The sequence below is a fragment of the Eriocheir sinensis genome, chromosome 4, assembly GCF_024679095.1.
Source record: "Eriocheir sinensis breed Jianghai 21 chromosome 4, ASM2467909v1, whole genome shotgun sequence".
NCBI lineage: Eukaryota > Metazoa > Arthropoda > Malacostraca > Decapoda > Varunidae > Eriocheir > Eriocheir sinensis.
In genome coordinates, this window is record NC_066512.1 from 4,889,052 (window position 1) to 4,913,774 (window position 24,723).

Consider the following 24,723-nt stretch of genomic DNA (forward strand, 5'->3'; position numbering starts at 1 on the left):
TGGCACAGGCAAGTGTTTTATAGTGGCGCCATCTTTTCTTGTTATTATTATTATTATTATTATTATTATTATTATTATTATTATTATTAATAATAATACTATTATTATTATCATTCTCCTTCTTCTTCTTCTCCTTATTATTATTATTTTGGTGTAATTTACTATCTTCTCTTGTCTGTGGGTATATTATCAATTTCCCATATGGAGTAAATATTAATTTTTCGTAATTTCCATTCACAATTTACGCAGACTGCGGCTCCAATAGGACTGCTTTTCTGCCATGTTTGAAAAAAAACTGTCTCTTCTCAATTCATGGACTGTCGACCTCTGGCCTAGACCTTTCCCACGCTTTCTTTTTCATAACAAAAAAATATATAATCGTAAATGTTGTGACTCCTTTAATTTAGTAACTTCAATAATCACATCAAACACATAATTTAATATTGCTAGTATGTGGGCGCTAGCAGTCAGATACCTATCGCAATGGGTACAACAGACATCATATTTATTGTATCGGAATTGTTCGTAAGTTCCCGCGACATATATATATATATATATATATATATATATATATATATATATTTATATATATATATATATATATATATATATATATATATATATATATATATATATATATATATATATATATATATATATATATATATATATATATATATATATATATATATATATATATATATATATATGACAAGAATCGCCATTTTGTCTATTTATGAAAACTTATGAGAGCTTAGTTCCGCTTTATAAAAATGGGTCCAAATACCTCAGTTTAGTATATTTTCGATTTTTTTTTTCACGGGGGTTGTTCCATCAGGTAATTCTTGCTTTAAAACTTTTCAGACGTCCAAGTTGCGAGCCGGTTCCATGATGAGAGTGTGTGCTTTCACATGGGTCTTTATGTGGGCGGCGTTGGTCAGTGGCGAGTTGTATCGGAAAGTGGCCAGCGATGTGGCACCGCCCGCACAATTTGCTCTGCTGCAGACGACCTCCCCCAGCCTGGTATGTCTTCTTGCACTCTTTATTTTTGGGGGGAGGGTACATGCATGTACATAAAGATTGGCGAACATCCCTTGTTTTTCGTCACGTGTGTGTGTGTGTGTGTGTGTGTGTGTGTGTGTGTGCGCGAAAGTGTGTGTAAGTGGAGCACATTGGGACATCATGGGCCAAGCAACAGTCATATAGCACAGCAACCACTGTGAATAAAATTTGCCTGCGTCACTAACGGCCTGGGGTCGTCCAAGAGGTCCCTGAAGACAGCCTACCGGCGCTATAGGTAACGCCTAACAAATAGACACAGAGCATTAGTCCTGAAGAGCGATATGCGTTTTTTTTGGTTCAATTTAGGCAGCTTTTTATAAAATCGTTATTTTTCAATTTATGTAGTAAATGGAAAAAATAACGATTTTGGTGGGCAAAAGAGCGAAAGTTCTTCAGTACATGTATGGCATCCAGTTCTCTTGTCAAGTCAAGAAAGCACCCTTCCTCACCAAACGCATCAACAACAACAACAACAACAATTGGGGACCGCCCTGGTGGTGCAGACGAACCAGGCACGGGGCCAGTCTCAAATGAGCACTCCATGTGGGTGCCTGGAACATGCTGAGCATCTCGAATGATCAGCTGTCAGCTGAACTCAGGAGGTTGAGAGTGGACATAGTGGGGCTCTCCGAGACAAGGGAACCGGGTATAGGCGAAATCAGCAATTAAAATTATACCCATTGTTGGCCAGGCCAGAACGATGGTGCCAATCTCGAAGGAGTAGCTACAGCCATTTCCAGCTGACTACAGTATTCTCCGTTGGAATCACCTCGGTTGATGAGCGTTTGATGCTGGTGAGGTTGAAGCTTTATATCTCATGTTGCAGTGTACGCCCTTGCCGCGATGTGGGAGGAAAAAAATATGTTATTCGCCAAGCTCTGTAGATGACCAGTGCTCCCTTTGCGACACACTCATTATCTTGGGTGAGTTATGTGCATGTACTGGCACATATAGAGTTGGCTACGAGTTAGGTGTTGGTCCCCATGGCTCTAAAACTTTAAAAGCTACTGAGGAGAGCAATGGAGAGCGTCCAAGGTCTAGGAATGGCGTTGCCCCAGGGGAGACACTGGATAATATAGTGGAGGATCGTGCTGCCAGGCTGGATGTGATTCGGATCGCGCTATACCGGACAGATACGTCAGAGGTCTCGCTGAGGATGTCGAGGGTTGTCTAAATGCAGTGGTGGGCACCGCTGACCGAAAAGTTAGCTTTGCTAACTGGTAATCCAGTAACTAAAAAGTTAGCTTCGCTTACGCTAAACCGCTAAACTGATAAAGAAATTAGTGGAAACTAACGCTAACCGGTAACTTTTTAATATATGGATTTAGCTTTGGTTTAGTATTTTAGTTTTAAAACCCTTAACAACAGACCTAGTGACCTGATATTTTATTATGTTGTAGCTTAGACATAGAGCTTTCCAGAAAGGTACAGCATGCATGGTCTCCTTGTGGTGGCACATGACGCACCGGAAGTGCAAGACATTGGCGTTCATCATGTCTCTCGATTTAAGGACAAAGTACTTATCTAGGAGAGGCTACGAATTCTGGAACTTCTGGGACTCCTGGCCGGCAGGTTGAGTGTCCTCCGCCTCACCCACAGCAGCTGCCGGCTCCCTAACAGGGTCAGCATCCTCAGGCGGAACAAAAACGGTCCTCACTCGGATCACCTTCCATGACCCCAATAACGATAAACAGGGTGACAATAATGAACGCGACTACATGGTGACAACATCGCAGCTGAACTGAACAAAGAGCCCAACAAGCAACAACAAGAAGATGAGAGAAAGAAGCTTCCAGATTATCCTAAATCCGTATATTTTACGCAAATGTAAGCTTTTTTTTTACTTTATTTTCATAATTGAATTTTTTTTTTATATTATTTTTAGTATATTTCTTGCCAGGTAGAAAATGTTGAATTATTTTTATTAAATCCCGAGTTCAAAGAGTTGGAAATGGAAGATGCATTACCCTAAAATACCCAAAGGTTTCCCTAATAATTGTCCAATTACCCTACTTTAAGGGGTATTTTACCCACAAGTGGAAGCAGTGGAATTATTGCGTCATGTGGCTCAACTGATGTTGTTTCTGCCCACAACGGACAAGAACAAACCTGTATGAAATTTTTAGTGGACTTCGAATCAGCGGAGAGGGAAGTACATTGACCGGAAGCTAATTGGTCCGCTAACAGTTTCCAACGTCAGCGAAAACGCTAATCAGCTAATGAAAAAAGTTAACTTCGCTAATTAGCTGCTATAGCGGATTAGCGGAACCGTGTCCACCACTGTCTAAATGCAAACGACCTTAGACCTCCCTTTTGGGCCGTTATGAAGCTCTGCTCCAAATCCACATCAAAGAAGAGTACTTCCCGAAAAGCTAATGGCATATTGTACCAGATGCCGATGTCTAGTATTGTCGACCGGGTTCGTAGGGAAGAGTACTTTGGACAGTTGTACACGGCAAAAACCCGAAGCGGGCAGCTCCCTCTGACTGGGTTGTAGATGGCGGGGAGGGCGTCGCCTCGCCCACCCTACGACGCCAATCCCAGGTGTCCTCCGGAGTACCTTCCGGCAGGATCTATCGAATTGCTCAAGCCACGAACTCCGTGGGCGACCCCTTGGCATTTTCCACTCATGATTTTCTCTTACAGAGCAACCCGATGAGCAGGATCAGCTTCAGGGTAACGTACCACGTGCCCGTATAGGCGGAGTTGGCGTTGACGGACTATGCAGGTAATATGTCAAATTAGCCTCACGGAGTAGTCGCCGGTTTGACACAAAGTCCTTCCAGCTATATCCCATGATTCTGTGTAGACATGTATTACCAAAGGCATCAATCCGCCTCTCCAAGTCCCCATTTAGTGTCCATGTCTCACAACGATAGAGTAAGACGGGGAGCACAAGGGGCTTGAAGACCCGGCTTTTTGTCCTCCTGCATAGGTAATGACAACGCCATATACTCATGTTGAGCGAGTCCATAACACCGTGGGCCAGGCCAATCAGCCGTAAGACTTCCTGGCGAGACTGATCGTTGTTATGAACTACGCTACCAAGATACGTGAAACTTTCTAAGATCTCAACGTTCTCGCCACACGCATGAAAAGACTGTAATGTGTCATCTAGCAAGCCTCCAAACACCTGTACCTTGGTCTCGGCCCAGGAGACGTAAAGTTCCAAGAGTTTGGCCTCCTCGTGCAGTACATCGGAAGCCATCACCGAAACCTTCAGCGACTCTGCCAGGATTACTGCATCATCGGTAAAAACAAGGTCAATGGCCCTGGTATTGCCAATGGATGCTCTGAAATGATTATGGTCCACAACTCTTCAGAGTACCCAGACCATACAAGTGTTGAAAAGCGATGGGGAAAGGACACCACCCTGCCTCACTCCCGCATTTACGGGAAATAAGCAGGACAAGCCCCCGCCAAACTTCACAGCACTCTCTGTCCGATAATACAGGCAAGTTAGCAAACCAATAGTCCTCGCAGGAATCCCACGGAGTCGCAGAAGATCTCAGAGTGCCTCGTGATGCACTGAGTCAAATGGCTTCTTGAAATCGACATGGGCTGCAAGCATACCCTGTCGAAATTCACGTCGGCGCTCCACCAGTCCGCGAAACGCTAGGATACGGTCTTTTTTTTTTTTTCTTTTTTTTTTTTACAGCAAAGGAGACAGCTCAAGGGCACAAAAAAGTAAACATTAATAAAAAAAAAGCCCGCTACTCGCTGCTCCTAAAAAGAATCCAAAGAGGTGGCCGAAAGATAAGTCAGTTTCGGGAGGAGAGGTGTCCTGATACCCTCCTCTTGAAAGAGTTCAAGTCGTAGGCAGGAGGAAATACAGATGAAGGAAGATTGTTCCAGAGTTTACCAGCGTGAGGGATGAAAGAGTGAAGATGCTGGTTAACTCTTGCATAAGGGGTTTGGACAGTATAGGGATGAGCATGAGTAGAAAGTCGAGTGCAGCGGGGCCGCGGGAGGGGGGGAGGCATGCAGTTAGCAAGTTCAGAAGAGCAGTCAGCGTGGAAATATCGATAGAAGATAGAAAGAGAGGCAACATTGCGGCGGAATTTAAGAGGTAGAAGACTATCAGTATGAGGAGGAGAGCTGATGAGACGAAGAGCCTTTGCCTCCACTCTGTCCAGAAGAGCTGTGTGAGTGGAGCCCCCCCACACATGAGATGCATACTCCATACGAGGGCGGACAAGGCCCCTGTATATGGACAGCAACTGTGCAGGGGAGAAGAACTGGCGGAGACGGTACAGAACGCCCAGCCTCGAGGAAGCTGATTTAGTAAGAGATGAGATATGAAGTTTCCAGTTGAGATTTTGAGTTAAGGATAGACCGAGGATGTTTAGTGTTGAGGAATGTGATAGCTGGGTGTTGTCAAAGAATAGGGGATAGTTGTTTGGAAGATTGTGTCGAGTGGATAGGTGGAGAAACTGTGTTTTTGAGGCGTTGAAGGACACCAGGTTCTTCTTGCCCCAATCGGAAATAATAGTAAGGTCTGAGGCTAAGCGTTCTGCAGCCTCCAGCCTTGAGTCGTTAAGTTCCTGAAGGGTGGGTCTTCTATTAAAAGAAGTTGAATAATGCAGAGTGGAATCATCGGCGTAGGAATGGATAGGACAGTTCGTTTTGGAAAGAAGATCATCAATGAACAGCAGAAAAAGAGTGGGAGATAGGACAGAACCCTGTGGGACACCACTGTTAATAGATTTAGGGGAAGAACAGTGACCGTCTACCACGGCAGAAATAGAACGGTCAGAAAGGAAACTGGAGATAAAGGTACAGAGAGAAGGATAGAAACCGTAGGAGGGTAGTTTAGAAAGCAAAGATTTGTGCCAGACCCTATCAAAAGCTTTTGATATGTCCAGCGCAATAGCAAAAGTTTCACCGAAACGGCTAAGAGAGGATGACCAAGAGTCAGTTAAGAAGGCTAGGAGATCACCAGTAGAACGCCCCTTGCGGAACCCATACTGGCGATCAGATAGAAGGTCAGAAGTGGAAAGGTGCTTTTGAATCTTACGGTTAAGGATTGATTCAAAAGCTTTAGATAGACAAGAAAGTAAAGCAATAGGACGGTAGTTTGAGGGATTGGAGCGGTCACCCTTCTTAGGTACAGGCTGTGTGAAGGCATACTTCCAGCAAGAAGGAAAGGTAGATGTTGACAGGCAGAGGCGAAAGAGTTTGACCAGGCAGGGTTGACTTACCAGGCGTGAACCCGAACTGTTCAGGTCTCTGCATCTTTAGTAGCTGGCTGCGAATTTGCATCAGCAATAGGTGGGCAAGCACCTTGCCTGGCACACTAAGCAGTGTAATACCACGATAGTTGTTGCAGTCCTGGTGGTCCCCTTTCCTGTCCAGGTAAGTTTGACCAACCCCACTTTCAGTCAGGAGGAATGGCTTAGGACTGTCATAAGGGTTCTCGGACATTTCACCGACGGACATTTGACCGAGCTGACATTTAGCCGACAGACATTTGGCCAAACGGACATTTGGCTGAACTGACATTTGGACGACAGACATTTGGCCGAAGAGAATTGACAGCTTTTCGTTTTTTTTAATACATCTCTTTCATTTTTAAAGTGTTACGCACTTACATACGCAATTACACCACCCCTCTCTTCACCCACTCCCTGCCTCGTGGGTCACCAGCATGACATCTCATCTCTTCACCCCCTCCCTTTGCTTCGTAGTGAAGCCTCGACTCAAAGCTTCGAAACCCCGAAAGAGCTATGACGTCACTCACTCACCGGTTCGCGTCCAGTAACCCCCTCCAATATTGGCTTGTTCCCCCTCCTCTCTCCGAGCTCAAATATATATATATATATATATATATATATATATATATATATATATATATATATATATATATATATATATATATATATATATATATATATATATATCGGAGGCGAACAAGGGACTAGCAAAATATACGCCAGCCCTCGTCGACAGACCGACTTGGTCGGCAACGCTCCGGACGGCCGATTGAGTTGGTATGTTGGCACCTTGCTACGGGCCGCCATTGGCAAAGGCCTGTGCTCCCCCATAAAAGGAGGGAGCAATCTTAAAATAAAAAGAGACTAGCCAGAGACAGACAGAGAGAGAGGCTTCCTAAAGGGCACTATCAACATGACCTCCCTTCCGTTTCCATCAACCCAGTATCTCTCTCTCTCTCTCTCTCTCTCTCTCTCTCTCTCTCTCTCTCTCTCTCTCTCTATATATATATATATATATATATATATATATATATATATATATATATATATATATATATATATATATATATATATATATATATTTTTATATATACACACATATATATATATATATATATATATATATATATATATATATATATATATATATATATATATATATATATATATATATATATGTTGATATAATCCTTTTAAGACCATGGAATTCATACCAACGACAAGAGGAGGAAAACAAACTTTTGCTTGATGGCTACGCCTACATCGTTCATAATAAAAATGACAGTATAACTTATTGCCAATGTGAACACAAAGGAAGGTGTGGAGGGCGACTAAAAACAAAAGACGAAGTTATTCAAGGAGAAGCAAGTAAGCATTCACACCCGTCTGATGCCGGACGCAATCTGTCTTTGAAAAAAGTACAGAAAATTAAAGAAAGATCCAAACAGTCATAGGAAGTGACATCGATTATAATACAAATTTCACTAGGGAGTACCCACTTGATGTTGCAGGTGCTCTTCCCAAAATAAGAAACACTGACAAGAATGGTGCGTAGACAACGCAAAGCATCAGACAGGTACATTCTAACTGACGATTTACGGAAATCAATTAGATGGGAAGATTTGGTTATTGATGAAAGTAACAACCTGCTAATTCTATCAACGCCTCGAAATTTACAGCCTCTTGCTTTCAAAGACAACTGGCTCTGTAATGGAACTTTTGATTCAGCACCATAAGGCGTTCAACTGTATACAATACATGTTATGATAGATGAGAGCCATACTATTCCCTTAGTATACTGGAACAAACCAACCAACTTATGACTTGATTTTTAACATCCTCAAACAAGTAAGACCAGGTCTTGATTCTGTGTGAGTCACCATTGATTATGAAAAGGCAGCTCTTAATATCATCTGCATGTTTCCCAAACACAAACATTTATGGATTCTTTTTTCACTTTGGGCAGTGTGTTTGGAGAAAAAATACAAGAATTCGAACTACAGGCTTGGTATAATGACCCCAAAAATGCACTGACTGTCAAATCTGTTCAAGCTTTAGCGTTTGTGCTAGTTAGGACGTTGTTGAAAGCTTCGATGAATTTGTCTCATCTCTAGATGATGAAACTGCTGAACTTCTCTCTGACTTTCTTTGCTACTTTGAAGCGACATGGATTGGTGTTATACAACGTGCAAGACGACGAAGATCAGCGTTTGAACTCAGTGTGTGGAACACAACAAAGAGAACCACAAAAGGCATTCCACGGACAACAAACTCACTAAAAGGATGGCACAGAGCATTTGAGTAGAGAATGTCAATCACCAACCACGCTCTTTTCCGTTTAGTTTCAAAGCTTAGAACAGAGCAGTCGGATTGGGAGTCAACAATTGAGCAGGTAGAATCAAGAGTAGAGTTAAGAAAATCAAAGAAGAAGCACCAATTATTAAACACAAGACTGAAGACTATCACCGAGAAGTATAATGAGTATCAGAGAATTGATTTCTTGAGAGCAATAAACCACAATCTTTAAATATGTACGAACTTTAAATTTTATAGTACATTTTTTTAACAAATTTCCTTATAATTAATATCTTTTAAACTTTTGTCAAGTACAATTTTTATCCAATTCTCTCCGGCCAAATAAACTTTTGTTACGTACAATTTATATCCAATTCTCTTCTGACAAATATCTGTCGGCCAGGTGTTCATTCAGCCAAATGTCTGTTCGGCCAAATGGCTGTCGGCCAAACGTCAGATCGGCCAAATGTCCGCCGGTGAAATGTTCGTCGGCCAAATGTCCGTCGGTCACCTGTCCGGCCACGGCCATAAGGTAGTCAAGACCGCATGCAACCTGCGGATCATGGCCTCATCTCCAGCTATGAGCAGCTCTGCACTGATGTTACAGGTGCCAGGTGCCTTTCCACCCGTCAACTTTACCACAGCCTCTCTGACCTCAACCAAAGAGGGTGGGATTTCGTCAACGGGTGGATCAGCATCCGCTACCTGCAACTCTGCAACTGGAAGCTGCCCACGTGGAGGGTCCACCATGTAAACCTGCTCCAAGTACAGCCAGAGGGAGACTTTGAGCGGAGCTTCTTCAGGGCTTGGCAAGCAGGTCGGAGGTCATTCGTATTTAAATCACCCTCGACTTCCTCAGCGAGACCCCAGTCATACCTCTCCTTGTTTTTCATCAGGAGAGCTCTAGTCCTACGCGACAAAGCCCTGTATTGGTTCTGATTCCAAGCAAGTATGGCAGCGCGACTCTCCTCAATATTCTCCAGTGTCTCCACCGAGCCAAACCACTCCTAGATCTCGGGCGCTCTCCAATGCACTCCTTGGCAGCTCGCAGAGTCTCACGTTTGAAGGTATCACACAGTTCTACAGGGTCCTCCAAGGTGCTGAGCTGAGCACATCGAACCGATCTAAGACTGTCACTGCATACCAATGAGCACATGCCAGGTCCTTCAGCCTCTCGAGATGGAACACAGTAGTGTTGCATCTCGAGATTTTTCTTGACCTGACATGAAGCTTGAGTGTTGGAACAACAAGCCAATGGTCAGTTGCAAAGAACTCAGCACTCAGGTAAACCCTGCAGTTCTTAAGGATCCTCCAACGGGTATTTACGAGGATGTGGTCAATCTCCTTAGCTACCCTTCCGGTATCGCTATACCAAGTCCAGCGGTGCAGCTCTGGTCTCTGGTACCAGTAAACCGCAATTCTCAACCTTCTGGATTTTGCAAAGTTCAAGAGGAGAGAGCTGTTGACGTTCCTGGTACCAGAACCATGAGGACCAAACACATAGGTCGTAGCCAACCCTGTCAGTGGCAGTAGTAGCATAAAAGTTGCCCACGTCAATGAGTATGTCCCGGGAAGGGCACTGGTCTAAGTCCAGTTTGGCGTAGAGCATCTCCTTCTCTTTAGTTTCACGCATCTCGGTAGGAGCGTTCACTGTAACAAGAGACATGAAGTCTAGTGTGTTCTTCAGCCTCACTCGCATTATATGTTCATTAACCGGAGCAGCTTCAACCACAAATGGCAGCAGTTGGCTGGAGATGCCCATAGCTACCCCCTTGGGATGGAAACCATTGTCCATGCCGGACCAGTTGAAAAATACCCCCCCCCCCCCTTACTGATCTCGGCACTGCCAGGCCTCCTCGTCTCAGAGAGTGCCACTATGTCCACCCTCATCCTTCTGAGCTCATTTGATAGTCAGGGCAGTCGATCATCATCCGAGAAGGTTCTGGTTGTTCCAGGAGCCCACACGCAAAGCCCTCCGACGATTAACCCCGGGCCTGGCTCTGCCGGCGGGCGCAGCCTCTGCACCACCCCGGCCACCCCCAAAACAAAAATAGAGGCTAAGGGGCCCTTCCCCCTTCGAGGTGCAGGGGTCCCGTTGGCTTTACCCTGCACCCGTCCCTGATGGCAGGCTCCCCGGATGCGGATGCATCGTGAAAGCCTGCCGCGCGGTCGGGTCTTCCAGCAAGACCAGATTGTGATCAAGGCGCTCCCCGACCCCGACCCCTACTTTTTTATTTGTTTCTGGCTAAGATATTTTTTGTGAGGAGAGGGGATGCAAACCCCTCCCCCAAACCAGCCCAGATCAGTGGCTGGGATGACTGCTCACCATAGGGCAGGGACGCAGGACCGCTGGGAGGATAAATCCCCCGGTTACCCAAAGAAAGAAGCATCAACAAGAGAGAGAGAGAGAGAGAGAGGGTGAAGACCGCTCGGGTAGGTTGAGGGCGCTGTATTCCTCATTCAGATAGACCTGCCCCTACCTAAGGGTAGAAAGACATCTGGGATTTGTAATATCAACGCAGAGATGCTGAAAGCCGAAGGTGAAGCCATGATCCATGGATTGCAAGCGGTACTGCCTGCCGTGTGGCAATCCGGTGTCATTCCTCTGGACTGGATAAGAATATTGGTTGCCCCTGTCTGGAAATGTAAAGGGGACTGATAGGACTACAAAAATACCGTATTATTACACTACTCACTATACCGGGCAAGGTGCTCCCTCATCTGCTGCTGATGCGAATTTGATCTCATCTGCAAAAGTTTCAGAGACGTGAGGAATCCTGTTTCACACCCGGCAAGTAAAAATTTGGCTGTATCCTGGCACTTTGCGTCCTTGTGGAAGCTCGCAGTCTATGTCACACTCAAAAAGGCATTGAATCAGTGCACTGTGAGTCACTCTGAGATGTTCTGCGGAGTCGTGGGATTTCTACAAGAATTATTGAGCTGGCGCCTGGCCTTTGTCCTGGTATCGAAAATGCTGTGGAGTGTGGAGTAGGCGTCTCCGGCTTCTTCCTTGTGTATTCAGGAGTGAGGCAGGGGTACATTCTTGCTCCATCCTTTTTCAAGATTTGCATGGACTGGATATAGGGCAAAGTTGTTGATTAAAATCGTTCCGGAGCATCTGCTGACGACATCATGGATATTGATTTTATTTTTGCTCATGATGCTGTACTTATCGAGGAATCGCTGGAGGTTCTGGTGGTGGCTCTGGAAGTGCTGCTGCAGGAGGCAAAGCCTCTTGGCCTGAAGGTCTCCTGGGCCCAAAATGAGCAATTTGGAGACTGTTTAGAAGTATCGCCAGAAGGCTTATGGAGCAACCACCGGAAATATACTTTTAACTGGCATTTCCAGATACACCGCCTCGGAGTCCACGCTTGGGGGGGGGGGGGGACCATAAATTCCCCCAGGGAGGACTCCCCTTTTGGCTGACAACTTGAGAGGTGTCTTGATAACTCCTCGAACCCCCTCCTTATCAATTTCTGCAACATTCGCGGTCTTCGTTCTAATTTTCATTCTGTGGAACACCATCTCTCCTCCTCTAAACCTTACCTTCTCTTCCTCACCGACACACAGGTTTCTGAGGCTACTGAGAGCAACCTCTACTCTGTTCCCTCCTAATATCTCTATCCTAAATTTCAATCTAAAGCTGTATGTTGCGCCTACGTGCGCAACGACATCACTTGCTCTCGTGCCCACGACCTTGACTCTTCTGAATTTTCCACCATCTAGCTAAGACTTCATTGTCATTCTATTACTAAATAGATATGTGCTGTTTATCTCTCGCCTAACTATACTAACTATGTAAAATTCTTTCACTATTTGAACTCTAAGGTGGAGCACATCTTGACTCACTCTCCCTTTGCTGAAATCTCCATCTTGGGAGATTTCAATGTTCACCACCAGCTTTGGCTTTCATCCTCTTTCACTGACCAGCCTGGTGAACAAGCCTACAACTTTGCTCTCCTCAACGACCTAGAGCAGTTGGTTCAGCACCCTACTCGTATTCCCGACCGTCTTGGAGACAGGCCCAACATTCCAGACCTCTTCCTTACCTCTAATCCTTCTGCTTACTCTGTCAAACTGTTTTCTCCGTTGGGCTCCTCCGATCTTAACCTTGTTTCTGTATCCTGTCCTATCGATCCTGTATATCCTCTGGACCCACCGAAGAGGCGATGCTTCTGGCATTTTGCTTCAGCTCGGTGGGACGACCTGAGGATGTACTTTTCCGATTTCCCGTGAAATGATTACTGCTTCCAGGAGAGAGACCCCTCTGTGTGTGCTCAACGCATCACAGAGGTGATTGTCTCTGGAATGGAGGCATACCTTCCACGAACTTTCTCTACTCCTCATGCTTGCCTTGGTTTAATCATGCTTGTTCTCGTGCTTTTAAAGATAGAGAGGCAGCTCACAAAAGGTTCCAGAGCCTTCGAACTCCCGCTAACTTTGATCTTTATATTTCAGCCCGGAATCGTGCCAAATCTATTCTCCGACTTACCAAAACTTCTTTCATTAATAGAAAATGTCAGCACCTTGCTTCTTCTAATTCTTCCCGTGACTTCTGGCATCTAGCCAAAAATATCCTTTCCTTCCTCTCCTTAACCCTGACGGCAGCACTGCCGTCTCATCTGTCTCTAAAGCTGAACTCTTCGCTCAAACATTCTGTAAGAACTCCGCCCTGGACGATTCTGGGCATATTCCTCCTACTCATCCCCCCTCTGACTCCTTTATGCCTGTTATTAAGATTCTTCCAAATGATGTTTTCTATGCCCTCTCTGGCCTCAACTCTCAGAAGGCTTATGGACCTGATGGAGTGCCTCCTATTGTCCTTAAAAACTGTGCTTCTGTGCTGACACCCTGCCTGGTCAAACTCTTTCGTCTCTGCTTATCAACATCTATCTTTCCTTCCTGATAGAAGTATGCCTTTGTACAGCCTGTGCCTAAGAAGGGTGACCGTTCCAATCCCTCAAACTACCGCCCTATAGCTTTACTTTCCTGTCTGTCTAAAGCTTTTGAATCAGTCCTTAACCAGAAGATTCAAAAGCACCTTTCCACTTTTTACCTTCTATCTGATCGCCAGTATGGATTCCTCAAGGGGCGTTCTACTGGCGATCTTTATAGTGGCGCAAGATGGCGCCACTATAAACACTCGCCTGCGCCAGAACGGGCTGGGCCGACCATCAGGACCTACCGGAAAGAAGCCTTGGACCGACCATCAGGATCCACCGGAAGAAGCCTACCGGCGCAATAGGCTGCAATGTAAAAAAAAAAAAAAAAAAAAAATCCTCTCTTAGCCATTTCGGTGAAACTTACTCTGTTGCGCTAGACATATCGAAAGCCTTCGATAGAGTCTGGCACCAGTCTTTGGTTTCTAAACTGCCCTCTTTCGGATTCTATCCCTCTCTCTGTTCCTTTATCTCCAGTTTCATTTTCGGCCGTTCTATCTCTGCGGTAGTAGACGGTCACTGTTCTTCCCCTAAACCTATCAACAGTGGCGTTCCACAGGGCTCTGTCCTATCACCCACTCTCTTCCTGTTATTCATCAATGATCTTTCCATAACAAACTGTCCTGTCCACGCATACGCCGACGACTCCACTCTGCATAATTCAACTTCTTTCAATAGAAGACCCTCTCAACAGGAAGTACACGACTCCAGACTGGAGGCTGCAGAACGCTTAACCTCAGACCTTGCTATCATTTCCGATTGGGGCAGAAGGAACCTTGTGTCCTTCAATGCCTCAAAAACTCAATTTCTCCACCTATCAACTCGACACAATCTTCCAAACACCTATCCCCTATTCTTCGACAACACTCAGCTGTCACCGTCTTCAACAGTAAACATCCTTGGTCTATCCTTAACTTAAAATCTCAACTGGAAACTTCATATCTGCTCTCTCGCTAAATCAGCTTCCTCGAGGATGGGCGTTCTGTATCGTCTCCGCCAGTTCTTCTCCCCAGCGCAGCTGCTATCTATATACAGGGGCCTTGTCCGCCCTCGTATGGAGTATGCATCTCACGTGTGGGGAGGCTCCACTCACACAGCTCTTCTGGACAGAGTGGAGTCTAAGGCTCTTCGTCTCATCAGCTCTCCTCCTCCTACTGATAGTCTTCTACCTCTTAAGACAACGCGCCACTTGCGTTGCATTTCAGCAACATCATTATACAAGCTGTGACTGTTATGTAAGTACATTTTAAATGCGTATTGTTTTGAATAACTTGGGGGGGTTCACGTGTGGTTGTGCTGACATATGCCATTTACAAGAATTAGTATGTACCTTATTTTTTTTTAAGATTTTTTCTAAGACATGCTTTTGCTGAGGGGATGAGGGGGGAGGATGAAGATGAGGGAGATGGGATGACCCTACCCCAAGTGACCCCCCAACTGCCTCTGAAAGGGGACCTCCCTCCCTCCCCCACCTCCAAGCCCTGCAGCCACCCAGGCTTCCTTTCACAGACATGGTACATGGTTTGCACCACACAAGAGGAGGCAGCAGCAGAGGAAACACACGACCTGGCAGCTCACACTCTCCTGACCCACCGAGATCATCCAAACGGAGGGGGCCCCAGAATCCAGTTGCGTAGCCTCATACGTAACACGGTCTGCTGCAGTGAATGGGGGAAATCCGTGTGCATCCCACTGTGTGTTGCAAGTGTACATTTCATTTGGTATCTAATGAGTTATATGGATGTTGTTAAATTCCGCCGCGATGTTGCCTTTCTTTCTATCTTCTATCGATATTTCCACGTTGACTGCTCTTCTGAACTTGCTAACTGCATGCCTCCCCTCCTCCCGCGGCCCCGCTGCACACGACTTTCTACTTATGCTCATCCCTATAATGTCCAAACCCCTTATGCAAGAGTTAACCAGCATCTTCACTCTTTCATCGCTCACGCTGATAAACTCTGGAACAATCTTCCTTCATCTGTATTTCCTCCTTGCTACGACTTGAACTCTTTCAAAAGGAGGGTATCAGGACACCTCTCCTCCCGAAATTGACCTTTCTTTCGGCCACCTCTTTTGATTCTTTTTTGGGAGCAGCGAGTAACGGGCTTATTTTAATTATTGTTTTGTTGTGCCCTTGAGCTGTTTCCTTTGTTGTAAAAAAAAAAAAAAAGGAAAATATCCACAGAAGACGATTAGGTATAATAACATTTACAATTACATTTTCATAAATTACCCCCGGTGGGATCCTCAAGGGTTCCAACATATGACTCACCAAACGCATAAACTGGCAAATCACCTTAAGGGTTTTTCAACCCTGAATCACAAAACTTTATTTTTTTCTAGCATTCCTTGCCAATGATGATAACAAAAAACAATGTTGTCAGCTGCTGTTACGAGCATGGATTGATCCAAAGTAAGCGTCAAGGTTGAACAAAGCAGAGATGGCAGCGCAGATCATTGAGGACAGGGTCTACCATGTTGTGTCCTCGAACAGGCAGGTGGGTAACTCGAATTCAACTAAGCATCTGAGATGAAAGTTGATACCTATATTTCCAAGCAGACTAACATATCTTTAGTAGTTTGGCTACCTAAAGATGTCACTCATGAAATTTCGAGGCTCTATGTATCCTTTATGTTACAGGGTTCATGAGCTCTCTGCAATCTTCAGCAGACAAGATGAGACTGACACCAGAGTGGTATTTTACCTCCATTACGCTGCAGTGCTGCGATAAAAAATCCGCCGTCATAAGTCCTGACACTGACATCTTTATGATTCTTCTCTACCATGCTCATACCTTCAGGGTAACTGTATACCTGGATACAGGATCTGGCAAATATCGAAAACTTGTCAGCCTCTCTGAATGGTCACAGTCTATGAGTTTAGACTACTGCGCTACTCTTCTTGGATTTTGTCTTCTCTGAGGAGGATTGCACCAGTGTCTCCAAAGGGATGTGTAAGGTAGGGCTCATGAAAAAGTTGGAAACAAAACCAGGTTTCACACTGCCTTCTGACAACTTGTAGATGACTGGAATGTTAAATCCCAGGTGCTGAAGGAACTGAAACAATTTACCTGCCTGATGTACAAACAGAGTAGTGAGTCTTCTGTTGATGTGGTTCGTGCACAGCTGCTACGCAAGATGGTGGGGGAGGACAAAAAGCTCACTTCAAAATTTAAGGTAGACCTGGCTCTCCTTCCTCCATACTCTGAAGCCGCATATACATCGTGTGAACCAGCGCGCTGCTTTGTACAAGCGAGCTGCAGAAAATATTAAAGAGACGCAAGGATGGATGAGGACTGAGCTTGGTGTGTTGGAACCTGTGTTTTCTTACAGTCCCCTCCTACTTTAGTCGCAGATTGATCTCATGGATTCTAGTGAGGAAGAAAAGGAAAAATGCAGGAAGTGGACGAAACTGACTCTGACGCATTGATGAAATAAAGATGACGACTTCTGAAGATGCCCATCATGGCATCACAAAATTTTATTTAACAATATATCCTCCTTGACAGTTAACATGCAACTGACCTTTACTTCTTGTTTAAGACAATCATAAGAATTAAATCATTTTAGGAAAAAAATAACAACATAGAAAAACATATAACATAGGACTGAATTTCTCATACGTATATAATATAACAAGCAATTTATATTCATTAATATCAAGTTTTACACATTGATCTGACCTTTACCTTATAATCAAGGCACATCACCGTAAAATTAAAGCAGTTTTGTGATTCAGGTTCCTGAAAAAATCTTAAGGTGAAATGTAATTTGCATGTGTACCGTATGTATCTGGATGAGTCATCTGTTGGAGCTCTTAGAGTCCCACGGGGATAGTTTGTGAAACGGTAAGGGGTACGTAGGACACGTTTTCGAAGTGTTAACATACCTAATCGTCTTGTAAGGATATTTTTTCTATCTGAAAATGCCAATTAAAAGTATATTTCCGGGGGGGGGGGGGGATGGGTGCACGATAAGCCTTCTGGCGACTAGACTTTATTGGATGACAGAGCTGTTGATGCATGTGGTGAAGCTATCAAGGTCAGCAAAAGTTTCACATTCCTTCGTAGCGTAATGCATACCAATGCTGAGTCTTACCAATGTAAGTGAAATATTTGGTGACCTTGATATCCTCATCACATGTATGAATATTCTGAACTGCGTCATGCTCTAGCCTCCAAAGGACTGGATGGAGCAAATGATTATTCCGAAATAGCTGTAAAACTATCAACAGTGGTGTTCCACAGGGCTCTGTCCTATCACCCACTCTCTCCCTGTTATTGATCAATGATCTTTCCATAACAAACTGTCCTATCCACTCATCGCTGACGACTCCACTCTACATTATTCAACTTCTTTCAACAGAAGACCCTCTCAACAGGAATTGCGAGACTCCAGACTGAAGGCTGCAGAGCGCTTAACCTCAGACCTTGCTATCATTTCCGATTGGGGTAAAAGGAACCTTGTGGCCTTCAGTGCCTCATAACCCCAATTTCTCCATTTATCAACTCGACACAATCTTTCAAACACCTAGCCCCTATTCGTCGACAACACTCAGCTGTCACCTTCTTCAACACTAAATATCCTCGGTCTATCCTTAACTCAAAATCTCAACTGGAAACTTCACATCTTCTCTCTTACTAACTCAGCTTCCTCGAGGTTGGGCGTTCTGTATCGTCTCCGCCAGTTCTTCTCCCCCGCGCAGATGCTTTCCATATATAAAGGACTTGTCCGCCTTCGTATAGAGTATCCACTCACACAGCTCTCCTGGACAGATTGGAGTCTAAGGCTCTTCGTCTCATCAGCTCTCCTCCCCTTACCTCATAAATCCCGCCGCCATGTTGCCTCTTTTTCTATCGCCTACCGATATTTTCACGCTGACTGCTCTTCTGAACTTGTTAACTACATGCCTCCCCCCACCCCCTCCCGCGGCCCCGCTGCACTTGACTTTCCACTCTAGCTTATCCCTATACTGTCCAAATCCCTTATGCAAGAGATAACCAGCATCTTCACTTTTTCATCCTTTACACTGGTAAACTCTGGAACAGCCTTCCTTCGTCTGCATTTCCTCCTACCAATGACTTGACCTCTTTCAAGAAGTGTGTATTAAGACATCTCTCCACCTGAAATTGATCTCTCTTTCGGCCACTTTTTACTTTTATCTGCTGTGGGAGTGGTGAGTAGCGGGCTTTTCTTTCTATACACTCTTTTTGTTGCCCTTGAGCCGTCTCCTTTGTTGAAAAAAATACTGAGCCGTAGATATGCATTTACTTAAAAAACAAGAAGTCTCCCATTCAACACACATACACAGATGAAACAGTCTGCCTGAATATTGTCTGCATGATTAGTGAATATTAATCTTAATAAAATCCTATATCATGGCTGAGGAAAGCCATGAATAGTGATTTAGTGTACTAATCGGCAAATATATAAACTTTTATTTCTCCATTTTTATCAATAAATATTATAGTGGCATTTACACGAGTTTTACGATGCATTTAAGGATTCTACAACATTGGATACAATTCACCGATTGTTGTTATAGGTAGGTTATAGGTAATCGGTAGAATTTAAAAATAGGTCTGTTTTTTGGACATTGCTTTGCCCTTACCTGTTTATTTTAAAGTTTTTATTTATTTTTTATTTTTTTTACTTCATCCATGATTATACTGAAAATTTCTGAGTTTAGCAAATCGTTCTTCCCACCCTTATCTTCCTGTAAATATTGATCAGTGTAAAAATCGGAGCAAAATTGTTTCCGCAACCCTATCTACCTCCTTCATATTATTTGTGAATTTGCTATTTGTATCTTTTAGAACAAACCATTCATATCAGACAATACCCAATCATCTCCTTGTTGTTATGTTTTGCCATTCCTTAGTTTCTTCGAATTTTTTTTGTATGCTAGATTTAACAAAATAACTTCCCTGTTGATATTTTTTTGTAAGTTCTGACAAATTTATCTTGTCTCTTCTTGGGCTTCCTCTAAAATAACTTTATGTTGCTTTCTGAATGGTTTGGTTTCCTCTCATACAATATATATATATATATATATATATATATATATATATATATATATATATATATATATATATATATATATATATATATATATATATAGATAGATAGATAGATAGATAGATAGATAGATAGATAGATACATAGATAGATAGATAGATAGATAGATAGATAGATAGAGATAGAGATATACACACACCAGTATTCGTTATATGCGAGGGTTAGGTTCTGCAAAAAAAGCTCGCATAATGTGAATTCGCATATATCGAACCTATCATCCCATTAATTATAGGGGGTTATGTTCCACGACCCGTTTTCGAATCCTCTAACTACTTATTCCGGCACCGTTGCACGATAATAAAGCACTAAAGCAATAATAAAGCCCATTAGTACAGATAAACTGTAAAACATAGTATGAAAATACATTGTAAACAAACAAAAACTTTAGGATCAGAGGCAGGAAAAGTTAATTATAAGCGAGGAAAGTGCGGGAAAAATTTGCACCCACCGCCCTCTAGTGCGAGTCGGCCACCATACCTCACCAACCAGTCGCACCAGCGCCGCTACTCGCATAATAGCGAATTGTTCTCGCATAAAACGAATACTTGGCACATTTAGGTTAGTCGCATATGAGCGAATTCGCATATTTCGAACTCGCATATATCGAATACCAGGTGTGTGAGTATATATATATATATATATATATATATATATATATATATAGATATATATATATATATATATATATATATATATATATATATATATTTTTTTTTTTTTCTTAACTTTCCGTAAATTTAAATGTGTTTTCCTATGTTGAGAATACCTAAAAAAATATATTTTCTGATACCAGGAAAATGCTTGCCAATCTGGTCTATGACATTGAAACTTTCTATCCTGTTTATGGCAGTTATTTATTTATTTTTATTTTGATAGACTTTACATATACCTTATATCTTTCAGGCAATGTGTTCTGCAGTTTGTCAAGGAATTCCATCTTGCTTGGGCTTCTCATACAGTGGTGTGAACACAGCGTGTGCCCCCCTGCAAGGCTCCATGGGGAATGTAATCTTGGACTCGGCAGAAACAAGTGGCTGCAACATCTACTGGAAGAGTTCGTATTGTCTATTTATATGTCTTATTTTTTCCACCTAATAAATTACACACTGGATGGACAGTTTGTGTATGAGCTAAGGTACATTTAGCAGTGCGATTGATGTTTATTTTTTATTTTTAGGATAGATACTAGATACAACGTATTACAAATGTTAAGTTGCTTCTATGCGAGCCATTCTTAGTCGAGTGTCCAGGTTTTATGGTGTAATAGCGTAGAATGTAAGAGTTACCGTTGGTGAAACTTTAAGCGGTGCTCGAAAGAACATTCATTTTATAAAAAGGCTGTGACGTCACGCGAGGAAGAAAAGTTACATATTTTGTAAGTCAGCCAATCGTTGTAGGGTACGTGTGGATCCAAAAAGACTATAAACATTTGTGAGGAGTTTGTAAACCAATCGGTAAGTTGGCCTGCCTCAGAAAGGCAAATTTACAATGTGGGGTGCTGTTTTTCTTTGTCAACGACACACCCCTCCAGCCTACACTTATACATCTGTCCAGAGTGCTCTCCTAACTATCTCGTAAAGCCACGTACATTATGCCAATCACCACCGTCGGCGCCTCCCGTTTAATCGAGTGTTCCTCACTCAAAAGTGGTAGCCGGTGAGCAATTACTGAAAATCAAGTGGTAATGGCACGGTGGTGTATCACAGTGTATAGTAATGTGTACAGGGTTTAATGACTTTCTTACTTGCTGAGAAGCCTAAACACAGTATGAGGAAACAGTGACAACTGTAACAAACTCCTACGAAAGAGTATAGAAAGTGAAGAAGGGACAGTCACAATAATACCTTGTCAGCATGTGAAGTACCGAGCGTCGAGCGCCGAGCCTGTATTTTGACTTGTTGGATGGTACACTATTGCATGACGGGCACTCAGTTCTCCGCTGCTATTACTACAACAGTTCTCAGAAAGGGCCTAAATTGGCTTTTTTACCAAACGACAAGAAATTGGAGTCATTTTCAATCATATTTAAAAAAAAAAATTAGCCTGATAAAATCTTCTGAAATTTAGTTGTTCTTTCTTCATCGGTTTGGGATTTTCTTTCACCATGTTTTATCTAGACTCTTCAGTAGTCACTGAACTTTATTGTAAGGAATCAGGTTATTTCCTATTGTTTATACTATTTCGTTGCGGAGTGTATTACCTGTAGACAAATACGATTAACGAGTGTTATTAAATTAAAGGTCTTGGAAATGAAGCCTAATATCGAGAGTCTGTGTAGGTTACCACACGTATAGCCTATCCAATTTGTTATATGAAGACGCACTTGTGTCGTACAGCCTTGAATTGGTTATTTAAAGCATTTAAAGGACGTTTATCCTCATATTGCTTTATCAAAATCTAATCACACAATCATATGCAATGTATACAGATGTAGCCCTTTCGACTTGCTATTATAGGCCACGTTTGAGTTATCACCTGCAAGTGGTTATAAAGAGCACACTATCTCTTTGTTCTGATCCAAAAACTATATTACAGCATAGGGTGTCTACCTAAGTGTAGAAATCATTCAAAAATGTAAATGTGTGTTTAGTTAATGAAAATATGGTAATGGGTCGATTTCTATTTTCACTCGCCGTCCATACTCTCGGCGATCCTCCCGAGCAACCTCTCTATGCAAATGCCTTGTCCACAGGGTTGCCAGATTTTTTTGATAAAGTTATCGTACTGAAGTTTCAAAATTATCTTTTTTTGACCTAAATTATCGTACAAATATTTTAAATGCTTGTGAAAATTATTGTACGTTTTCATTACTTATATATATATATATATATATATATATATATATATATATATATATATATATATATATATATATATATATATATATATATATATATATATATATATATATATTTATTTATATATATATATATATATATATATATATATATATATATATATATATATATATATATATATATAATCGAATCTTTGTCCATCTGCATATCTATCGACAAGAGCATATAATCGAGACCATAGCCGAATCCGTCAAGTTACTTCCTGGTGAGACCCAACATACGTTATGCTTCCAAAGTACGCGAACCTTTTTGGTGATTTCGACATCCTCAAAACATGCATGAACAGACTGAACTATGTCATTTAGGAAGCCTCCAAACGACTGGAATTTGGTTTTGGCCAAGGAAACTTTCAGTCCAAAAGGCCTCCCCGTCTCATGCAGCACTTTGAGTACCATCACCAGGAAATCCAGCGATTAAGCGAGGAGTACAGTATCGTCAAGAAAAAACAAGATCATTTTCTTTCATGTCTCCAATATACGCTCCGCAACGACTTTGATCAGAAACGTTACCAAATGCATAGGTCATTCATGTGTTGAAAAGTGATGGAACAAGGACGCACCACAATAAAGATCAGTCACCATGTCATCGGCAAACAGTACTTGGTGAATACCTTCATAAGTAGTTTAGTGTGAGCGTGGTAAATATTTTCCAGTTATCTATCTATCTATCTATATCTCTATCTCTATCTATCTATCTATCTCTATCAATCTCTCTCTCTCTCTCTCTCTCTCTCTCTCTCTCTCTCTCTCTCTCTATATATATATATATATATATATATATATATATAGGCGGTGGCCGAAGTGATAGCGTACTGGACCCACATTCGCCGCGTGATGGACGACGCGGGTTCGAATCCTCACGCTACCACTCGGATTTTTCAGTCACCGCCGAGTGGCTTAAAACTACCCACATGCTGTCCTGAAGACCACCCATCAACCCGGACTCTAGAGGAAGCCGTCCAAGCGAATCAAGAACGAGTTCCGGGGGGCAGCATGAGCCAATGCAAGATGGCGCCACTATAAACACTCGCCTGCGCCAGAACGGGCTGGGCCGACCATCAGGCCCCACCTGGAAGAAGCCTTGGGCCGACCATCAGGCCCCACCGGGAAGATGCCTACCGGCGCAATAGGCAACAACGTAAAAAAAAAAAAAAAGAATATATATATATATATATATATATATATATATATATATATATATATATATATATATATATATATCTATATATATATATATATATATATATATATATATATATATATATATATATATATATATATATATATATATATATATACGTGTGTGTGTATATATATATATATATATATATATATATATATATATATATATATATATATATATATATATATATATATACCGTCACATGGGGGAAAAATGACCAAGTGGGGGAAAAGGGACCAAATAAGTTAGTACAGGAAAATGGCTGAACTGAAGCTTCTATTAATCCTTTTTTGCTGGGACTGGAACATATTGTGCATGAATACTCGCTTGTAAAGCATAAATATTGTGCATGAATACTCGCTTGTAAAGCATAATTTATAATATAAATTAATTTACTAATTTAACCTGTTTTCATTTCTTCTTAAAGTAATGTATGAAAATGAGTCATCATCTGTTGTAAAACGCTATAGGTCGTGACTACTACACCGTCGACTCAAGAAGCATAAAACTTTGGAGATATATCAAGCACTTCATAAGGTAAGTTCACCTTGGTTTACATGATATAATATTAACTAGATACAGGGTGCAGGTCACCATTGTATGTTGGGGTAAAAAGGACCAGGTTTGGGGGTAAACGGGACCGCTGCTTTCAAAGAAAAAAACTTTACAAAAATGTTCCTTTTCTTCTTCCCCAGGTCACTGACGATGCCAAGGACTTACATATAGAAGGAAGATGTCCGGCGGACGAGGTACACCCAGGACGACATGGCACGAGCGCTGACAGATCTAGCCGAAGGCGAAACAGAGAGGGTTGTGGCTGCACGGTACAACATACCAAAAACCACACTGCTCAAAAGGTTCCACGGGCAAATCGAGCAAGGCGGCCAATCTGGTAGGCATACCGCCTTGACAAGTGGCGAGGAAGTGGCAATTGCCCAGAACCTGGACATCCTTGGGGACTTTGGATTGGACTTTACCATGGAAGAGATGCGTATGTTCATCAAAGACCACCTTAACAAAATGTAGAGGGTGATCCCTGCCTTCAAGAATAACCTTCCTGGCCGTGTATGGGCTTATGCCTTTTTGAAACGACAA

The 24,723-nt window shown here is 42.5% G+C and overlaps 1 protein-coding gene across 1 annotated transcript in view; it reads left to right on the forward strand.

Annotated features, from left to right (window-relative positions):
* LOC127008059 (mannose-binding protein C-like) overlaps positions 1 to 24,723 on the forward strand; it is a 105,320-nt gene that overhangs the window by 1,845 nt on the left and 78,752 nt on the right. Inside the window, exons 2-3 of the mRNA XM_050879597.1 lie at positions 865 to 1,023; positions 20,492 to 20,642. Of these exons, the coding sequence (XP_050735554.1) occupies positions 889 to 1,023; positions 20,492 to 20,642 (286 nt within the window). The 5' untranslated portion in view covers positions 865 to 888. The remainder of the gene's footprint in view (positions 1 to 864; positions 1,024 to 20,491; positions 20,643 to 24,723) is intronic.